Raw genomic sequence first — 9,349 nt, 5'->3', positions numbered from 1 at the left:
AAATTCTTTCCTCTGATTACAGAAGGATTTTATAAACTCATGGCTGCAGCCCATCTTACCTCAGAGCCCTTTTCTTATCTCGTATCTTATCTAATTCAACATGCACCCTGTCATACTTGTATCTGTGTTTAGAATGTACACAAGACTGCCTGTATCCATGGCAATCGCTATCTCACTCAACTTATCAATGGCTAGCTAGCTTGCTATAATGGGCAAGTAAAGATGGTCGTTAAATTTAAGCTAAATTAGCTAAACACAGAACACTAAAACAATACATATCAATCATCCAATCCAGGCAGCAAGGAGGAGCGGACTGTTCTGGAAAAAGCAGAAGAGTTCGGCTGTCAACGTGAGAAGTCCAACCCTCCTGATGCTGACGTAGACTTGGTCCTGCCCACCCTGGAGGTCACCGTGGGCAACGACTTTGAGCTGAGCCTGGAGTTCATAAACCGCAGCGATCAGCGCCGCGTTGTGGACATCTACATCAGCGGGAGCGTGGTGTATTACACCGGAGTCACCAGCACCGAGTTTCTGTTCAGTGATCCCACAGTGACAATCGGCCCAAACAAAAGTGAGGAAGATGTTTTTCCATTGACCAGATTAATTCACACAACAATGTTCAAACATTCCCTTTTCGAAAATGTGCTTTGAATCATGAAAAAAAAAAGAATAATTGAAAAAGGTCAGAGAGAGCAGTGTTGTACCTTTGTGTTCTCCAGGTGTGAAGGAGGTGGTGGTGGTCGAGTCAAAGAACTACATGAAGCATCTAGTGGAACAGGCCAACCTCAATTTTATTGCCACTGGGAAGGTCAAGGAGACCGGCCAGATTGTCACCGCCATGAAAGTCGTCACCCTGCACAATCCCAAACTCTCCGTCGAGGTCTGACATCATGCTTGCTTTTATTCTATCCCACACAGTGAATATAAAATGTGTTGATAACAGCTTTTTGGTACATAAGATGCAAAAACTTATTTCCACTCCAAACCTTTTTTCAGCAATGTTATTACAATTCTTTTAATTCGATTATCACGATCACTGTTCAGTTAACGAAAAGAGCCTTTATTCATTGGATCTATTTCTTTTCAACGATGTATGTCGTTTGTGTACATCAGTTGTCCGGTGGTGCCAGAGTGAGTGAAGAGATGATGGCAACTGTCGAATTTACAAACCCTTTCACTTTCGGCCTGGAGGGCGTCTACATTCGCATGGAAGGGCCTGGACTCATGATGCCCAAGTCCAAATATTACAGGTGAGCTCTGTACAGATAAAATAGGCATGTGTGTGGGTCTCATCTTCATCTTTTTCGTAAAAATTAAGTAAACCAAGTTTTCAATATGTTACAGCTTTTATTCATCTGTTTATATCTTAAAAAGCAGTTACGACAGGTTTAAGCGTGAGATTTGCACCCTGATAATAAACTGCTACTGATTCAATATTTCTTGTGTCTTTGACTTTCTTTGAAATTACACCAAAAATGTGCCAAATCCTCTGACATCTGACTTTGCCCTTGCTGGTTTCAGTCTGATCCCAGCAGGCTCCACCCTGACCTGACCGAGTATTTCAGCCCGCTGAGGGCTGGCAGCACCAGAGTGATGGTTACGCTGGACTGTCCTGCTCTGAGGCAGGTCCGAGGCCAGGCTTCTGTCACCATCCAGCCCTGAGGACCACGGCAGGATCACTGACAGCCAACGACATTCAGCTCAGATATAAACCTATAACATGGTTACAAATCTGTATGCTTACAACAGTTTAGCATCTGTAGCTTCAGCATTTATGATTACTAAAGTTATAGTTTTAGGCTGTGGAGGACCAACCCTGAAAAAAATTACTAAATGAATAAATGACTGAAGAAATGAATATTCCATTAAATGCACTAAACACAATATAAGAAATGTAGGCAGTAAATGTGACATACATTGATATTTCTTTTTTAAATAATTTTGTATTTTTTTAACCTTTATTAATTCCCTTTTTTAAAAATGGGAATTACCTGTGAAAGCAAATAAATAGGAGGATCAATACAAAAATAAATGAATACAAAGGCAAATTAAATCAGAAATATCAGTTTGTGTCACATTTTATACATGCGTTAGTGCCTACATTTATTTTTATAGTACAGTATATTTAATGCATTTAATAGTATTTTAAAACCATGTATTTATTTCTCTATCTTTTATTGATTAAGGCATTTCTTGTCCTCCATATAAGTCAATAATTACAAGTCAAAGTTGGTCCAAGTACTGAAAAAATGTTAACCGATTTTAAGAAAGTATATTTTGGAGAAAAAAATCTATAGCGTGCTTCTTCATTTTAACTCAAAACCATGGATGTTTTCCAAATTCTCCAACTAGTTTAATTACTCATTATTTCATAATCCCATCCCCCCACTGTTAACTTACACATGTCTGAAGTATGATGCCCTGCATTGTGGGGTTGTTGGCACATGGCAGTGAACCTGGCATGGATAACACTTTTATTGCTTCTTTGGAGTTTTTGACTCTCAAAACAGCAGAGCGTAAAGACAGGGCTATATCGAGTGAAAAATGTAGGTATTACAGACACAATGTTTATTTTATGTTGATCAATTTATTACCACCAGGAGGCAGAAATACGTCCATTCCTTACAACTCCAACAGAGGCAGAGCAAAATGATCAAACCACCAGGTGGTTTTCTGGTGATTTGATGCACTTAAGTAAAATACTCAGTCATTTTAACTTTAAGCAACCCAACTCCTGAAAAGAATATCTAGGTCATTATTTGTTATGAACATTCAATTGTATTCACCAGCTAGTGCTGTCTTTCTCTGTCTGCTGCTTGGCAGGTAGTTAAGTGGATTCATTAGAGCTGAATTTCTTCAGAATGGCTTCCTGCAGCTTTTAGAAACAGGGTTGATTAGGGCAGTGAGACTGTAACCAAAACATTGAGCTAGAGAGCTACAAAGCTTAGTAGAATAGTTGCCTTGGTTGATAATGTTCTGTCATGCTGTGTTTCATTTGATATACAAAATATTGATAAATGCAGCTTGAACTTGGATTTTTTATATGTACTCCAACTATGCAACTACAGCTACAGCTGAAGTATAAAAGAGGTCTTTCCACCTCTTTATCAGTCTATAAAAACTGTTTCTACGCTGTTTTCATTGTACAAGATGCAAATGCAAATATCAACCAAATAAAAAATTCCCTATACTTTTGTTTTTCGAAATGACCAGAAACAGAGGTCCCAGTTCAGATGTGCAGAAATTAAGTGCCCTGTTGGCAATATTGACGTGTGTGTGTGTGTGTGTGTGTATGTGAGTGTCCAAAAGTCTGAAAACTTCCCAGTGACACCATCAGTGATTTGGCAAATTTTATTTCTTACAAACACAAAATCAAACAAAATTCAACACTGATGACTATGAATCATCTAATGATCACACACTACATCAGCAGAACAACAACATCATCCCTCGAGGAACTGCCAAAGCAGCCGAGCGGAAAACTGTCTGGATCCAATTAATGGAACACAGTTTTAGTTTTGGGGAAGAAATTTTAATCAGAAGTGGAAGGAGATCTTCATTGCCTGATTTTTGTTGTTGTTGTTGTTGATGTCTAAACAAACTGTCTTTGTTTTCATGACTGCATCTACAGAATGAACAAACTGACCTTAACAGACAACACAGATTCAAACTGTTTCAGTTTGTTTATATTTGGCAGACCCTGCCACCTTTCTAGCTTCAAACAGCTTGTCTATTCAGTTATGGAAAAAAAAAGTGTTTGTATTATTACCTCATTGATATAGAAATAATACAATTCTGAGTTTGAATTTCTTCTCTAAAACTACATAGTGCCTGCTGATTAAAAAAATATTATTGTATTTTCTCTTCATTATACTATGATAGCTAACCCTCACAAATATGGTTGCATACAAAAAAAAATACCCGTAAAGCAGTGCTGATAACTATAATCACTTACATTTGTCTGTAACACATCTGTCTGTAACATCCTAAATTCCCTGATCATAATACAGTTACTAATCAGACAATTACATTGTCACTTGTGTCAATTTGTCATTTGTCAATTATCTGCATCATGGGTTGATGAAAAAATTATTAAAGGTGCCTTTTAATGCATGGTGCATAACAGTCACCTGACCTGAGAGGTTCTTCAGCCTGGGCTAACTTGTGCACTGACGAGGAACAGTAATCTGACTAACGATTTGAATTTAATATGTTGTTTTGTTGGACTAAACAGCTCTGTGGTGTGATAGGTATACACCTACATGAGTTTATTTTTTAAGCCTCAATGTGGTCTTTCATCTAACAAAACTCCATCATCATAAAAAGTCTTTTCTGCACCCGTCCTCCATCCCTATCATCTTCACTTGAAGGTGATGAGGTAGTCTGGGTACGCTTGGTTGTCGTGGAACACAACATACATCGATGGGTTGTCTATTCTGTCCACCACACTGTCACAGCGGTCGTGGGACTGACGTCTACCGCGAGGAGGGAACCTTCATGTCGCTGCTTCCCCGAGTGGAGACCCCAGTCAGGACTCGGGCCACAAACATAACTGAGAACCATCAGCAGCTGGCTTCGAGAAGGTGGGTTGGGCTGAGTAGCTGGCGTGTACAGCAAAGTAGGTTCCATGACCGCATGAGGTTCCTGAGAATAAGAGGAAATGGGAAATTTAAGTCCTCAAATCTACACAACGTCTTTAAAAATCATCCAAGTGATTGTTACACTTCACTAGTAAACTTTAACAAGTTAAAGGAATTAAATGGAAATGGGAGACGAGAAGAAGGAAGATCTTTACCGTTCTGTCCTGCAAAGCTCCTGTTGAACCCAGTTTTCATGATAGAGTCGCAGTTGTTCCGGGTCGTCCCGTGGTACAGAAGCTTTTCACGTGCTCCACCCTTGTGTCTTCTGTTATCAGAAATCTGCTTCTTCTGTACCTCATAGGACTTGCGCAGATGAACGTTCTGCAGGCGTTCGATCTGTCAGGAGATAAAACAAAGTAAAAAATGAGCTACCAATATTACCTCTGATGGATGGAAGTATCTTCACTCCTTTCGTCTGTACTGTGATTATTACACGTTTAGAACATAGATATTGTGCGAAACTCAATATGGAGACATGTGTAAGAGATATAAAGTGGTTTCATTAACATATTAATTAACTTCAAGTCTTCCATGTCTAGAGGCAATGAAATGCCTTTTCGAGTGAAAGCTGCCCACCTTCATTACAGTCTTGCTGACAGTCCGTTTGAAGCCCTCCTTCACTGACTTGTACTCAGCAGAAGAAGGCTGCGAGCAACCACCTTGAAAGCTTCACCATGAGTCCTGCTGTCCCAGTAGAGAGGGAGGGTGAAGTCTGAAAAAAGGTTGTAGGACAAAATAGAAAAATATCAGAAATTCAGACTAAATGTGTGTTATCCAAAACAAATGTTTTCTATTTAAATGGTAAAGCAGAATTATACTTAGTTATTTCTATTGTCATTAAATACAAAATAAAGTATCAATATTGCTGTCGGTCTCAAACTACAGTATCAATCAGGTTCCTTTGAAACATAAATGTTCAGCAACAACAATCTCTTCACCTGGAAGATTCTCAAGTCGTTTGAGCTTTGTCGTCTGTCCAGATACTCGTGTTGAAGCCTCCAACCTCTGTGCATCCACACTCCATAGGACGCCCTGTGCGTCCACTATCCCTCCTGCTATATCGTTATTTTCAAGGCTGTAATTGGCTGTTTTGGGGAGTCTCTCCCAGTTGCCGTCATGTGCCAGGATATACCAAGCTACAAGGGTGTAGAATTCCTGCTCCTCTCTGACTCTCACCTCTCTTCTGAGCGAGCCTTGCAGAGAGGCATTGATCTTCTGCATCACCTGGTTGACTCCATCTTTTACCCACTCACTGTTAAGCTTCCTGGCCCAGACTGATCCCTCTGTATAAACAGACCCTGTGTCTCCACCGCCTGCTTCAGATCCTCCATGTCGTCCTGGGTGGAGGCCTACCAGTTCCTCCTTTTTGAAGGTTTGAGTGGAGCACTGAGCCTGATACAGACACTTCAGCTTTGTCCTTGCATCGTCAACATCCTTTCTAGAGAGACCCAGGAAGACGAAGACGGACTTCTGACTTGTGGAGGTGGAATGGAGGATGCTTAGGTCTGTGCTCACTGACAAAGAGGGCGGTTGTTGTTGTTGTTGTTGTACATGAGGCCTCTGAGGCACTGACAATGCAAGGAGGGTCAAAAGATAACAATCAGTGAAAATGTAAAATAGAACAAGAGAATTATGATTTGAAAAAACCCCAAGAAAACAAGACAAGCAAACACGAGCAAGTTTGTGAAACTTCCTGTTACCTCTGTTGATTACAGCAGTGGAAAACATTTGCATTGCTTCCTCCTTAAATGCCAAGAAGACATTAATCTTAATCAGGACAAGGCGGATGTTGGTGATATAGTGAAAAGAAGTAGATGACGTGGCAGCCTTCACCCCTCGGAGGATTGCACTTGCCACAACACCAGGGTCCAACCCTCCAGCTCCTGCGCAAACAGTTTGAACGTTACTGGTAGAATTAAAATTGCACATCTGGAAAGTTTTATACCTTATACAGAATACCTACCAGCACAGATGGCAGGAATGGCTACAGACTTATATCCATAGTTTTCACAATAACTAATGATGTTGCACACCAGTTGTTCGATGGTATCCCTTCTTCCAGACACATGGCAAATGGCTTTACAGGGGAACCATCCAGACCGGGATACAAAAACGCTTCTTCGGTTGACGTTTGCTACACACAAGAGACAAGACCAACATGAGTGAAGAAGCTAAAGTGTGTGTTGCTTGAAAATGTCGAACATCTTTTCTCACCTCCTCGAAGTTCAGCCTCCACCTCTGGTCCAGCTACTGCTAAGATGTCTTTGCACACACCATCTGCAGAGAAAACATTATGTTAGAACAAAACTACAAGAGTGCTCTGACTATTTACACACCCATTGAAATCATGGAGAAGGCTTTAAGGCTATAAGTTTGAAAGAGAGAGTCATTCAAATATAAATCACAAATATTAATCCATGTCAATCCTTCTTTGCACATTCAAAATCCAAACTCACCTATGTGAAAATCAACAAAGTTGGTTGTGTTCACAACAATATCTGTAGTCTCATTAGTGATGTCACCGAACACCAGCTGTAGTTTAGCCCCGCCTCCCACTGTCATTGTGATGTCATCGAGGTCACTGGTGAGTGATCTGAAGATTGCTGAGATGAAGAACCATGTGTTTGATTTAATGTTCGACCTCATCAGCAACTTTGGTTTTTGTGAATATATGAGGATGGGACGCGGGTCACCATTTTTCTGACACACATGGTGGAATAAAACGATGTTCTCACAGGTTTGATAAACAGAGTTCATTTGCATATGATTTCATTTTATTTATGTTTTACCCAGCATCCTACTTTTTTGGAATAGGATAGGTTGTATATATGTAGGTATATTTCTAAATGTATTTTTCCATGTAGTCTGAGCATATGTACAGCTTACCTTGGCCTTCTTGGTACAGATTTAAACTGAGGTGCCTGGAGACGTCATGATAGCACTGTAAGTAAAAACAACAGCTTTAAAAACTCTCATCAGTAAATCCTACAAGCATTCACCTTACATACCAGTTGTGTTGATAGTCACCTCCTCAGATTCTGGATAGCCTGGTTGAATGATGATGTGGATGGTGGAGAGACAACCAGAGAATGCAGATAATCCAAACTGGCGAAGAGTCTCAGTCAGCACTTGAATGGCTTCACTCAGCGGGTATTTTAAAACCCTTCCCGGTCCGATAACTGGAAAGGCCACTGAGCACAAATACTGTTGTGCACACAGGTTCAAACACCTCTTCAGGCCTTTCCAAAGAGCCTACAAAACAAAAATCAAACATTTCCTCAATGTTTTCACCTCCGCATTGACATTGTGAGCTAATCTAACATGGTGTGGGGCTATAAATTAAAAATACCACAGTTATTCTGATCAAGAACTGAAGCCCTGGGAAAGGCATACAACCATATAACTGATATTCTGAAGCTTAAAACTCTTGAAAATACTATTTAGCCAGGAGAGGCAGGATCACAACTTTTCTCTCAAACTTATTTTGATAGTCTTCTCGAAACTACTACGTTGGTCTGTGTATTTTCATTCAAACAGATGTAGGCCCATCAATGCCTTTAAGAGGAAACTTCAAATGTGGCCAGCTGTGCAAATTCACTTTTGCTTTGGACGACTCTCAATATAGGCTTTTTATTTTTACCTGCACACTGAACCCGCTGACCCCATCCCATGGTGAGCATTCAATGAAGAAGAGCTTGGAGCAGCCCAGAGACGGAGGCGCATCAACCTGAAGAACATCACCAGGAGCGAAGGTACGATTCGCTGCCGCAGAGTTAAACTTTGAGTCGATAGCATTGCCTGCTTTCTTCAACAGACATTTACCAATTTTCGTAGAATTTAGCTGTCTGTTGATCATGGGGGCCACCAAAGCATTCACCTGTGGAAATGATTTGAAATATCAATGTGACTGTAACTTGGTAGCACGGTATGTGCTACTTTTTGTCAAATAGAACAGAAAGTGTCCAACCTGCTCATCCACCAAACTGCCAAGTTTGATCTCCAGGCTCGTCTTGTGGAACAAAATGCTGGAAGGAGTGTTGCGGCGCTGTCTGGTGGCAGCCTTGGTTCTGACACTGCTGTTGCTAGAGCTTTTCACCTTTGGGAAGAACAAACCTTGTTGTTCCCTGATAATTACCCTACAGGAGCTCTCCACCAGCTCCTTGCTGACTTTACCCTCTGCTTGGAAGTGCTGCTGAGCACCTGGACCATCTAGAGCCAGTGTGTCTATCGTCAGACTGGCTAGAGTTGCTTTCAAGTTCACCTGAACCTCCAAAACCAGACAGCGGGGGCCAGTCACAAGCACAGAAGGGGACGGAAAACGCAAGGCTTTGAAGGTCACCTTGTTCTGCTTCATGCCAATCATATCTAAGAATTGATCAAAGCAGTCGACCAATTCAGGATGTGGTAGTTTCAGCAGTTCTTTTATCCTTGTCCTTCCTTCATCTGGTAGTTGTGCAGAACTTCTTTGAGCTTGTTCACATTCTCATTGTAGCCCACAAGTCGTACTTTGGTGACTGTAGCTCGGCTGTGTCCTGGGATGAAGCTGACATCCACTCTGAGCTCTCGAAGGTTTGCCTCGTTCTTGGCTTTTATCAGGATCTCTTTCACTCTGTCGAGATCTGGAGGTACAGCTGCAGCTCCCTGCAGCCTCACATTGTCCAGACTCAGGTCTCTCTTTATTGTTTCCTCAGCTTCATCCAGGGCATCTG

At 41.1% G+C, this 9,349-nt stretch overlaps 1 protein-coding gene and 1 pseudogene across 1 annotated transcript; one reads left to right on the top strand and one right to left on the bottom strand.

The window, feature by feature from the left end:
• Positions 1–282: 282 nt before the first annotated feature.
• LOC115589414 (coagulation factor XIII A chain-like) lies at positions 283–3,190 on the top strand (annotated as a pseudogene).
• A 2,691-nt stretch (positions 3,191–5,881) lies between these two features.
• On the bottom strand, positions 5,882–9,021 carry LOC115589413 (protein mono-ADP-ribosyltransferase PARP14-like). Its single transcript, XM_030430255.1, has 10 exons — positions 8,608–9,021; positions 8,281–8,517; positions 7,668–7,892; positions 7,527–7,581; positions 7,097–7,243; positions 6,855–6,917; positions 6,604–6,774; positions 6,341–6,523; positions 5,951–6,208; positions 5,882–5,904 (listed from the first exon to the last, which is right to left on the bottom strand). The coding sequence occupies exons 1-10, from the start codon at positions 9,001–9,003 to the stop codon at positions 5,882–5,884; spliced, it is 1,758 nt and encodes a 585-aa protein (XP_030286115.1). The 5' UTR covers positions 9,004–9,021.
• Between the last annotated feature and the right edge of the window lie 328 nt (positions 9,022–9,349).

This window comes from Sparus aurata, chromosome 10 (genome assembly GCF_900880675.1).
Source record: "Sparus aurata chromosome 10, fSpaAur1.1, whole genome shotgun sequence".
Lineage (NCBI taxonomy): Eukaryota > Metazoa > Chordata > Actinopteri > Spariformes > Sparidae > Sparus > Sparus aurata.
Note: the sequence above shows the minus strand (reverse complement) of the source record. Positions and strands in the feature narration are given on the sequence as shown.

What these genes read in the sequence shown, in the direction of transcription:
- LOC115589413 (XM_030430255.1), bottom strand. Translation starts at nt 9,003, where the DNA reads ATGATTGGCATGAAGCAGAACAAGGTGACCTTCAAAGCCTTGCGTTTT. An exon ending in GCAGTTTGGTGGATGAGCAG is followed by an intron (nt 8,518 to 8,607) that starts GTTGGACACTTT and finishes TCATTTCCACAG; the next exon opens with GTGAATGCTTTGGTGGCCCC. An exon ending in CTTTGTTGATTTTCACATAG is followed by an intron (nt 6,918 to 7,096) that starts GTGAGTTTGGAT and finishes TTTTCTCTGCAG; the next exon opens with ATGGTGTGTGCAAAGACATC.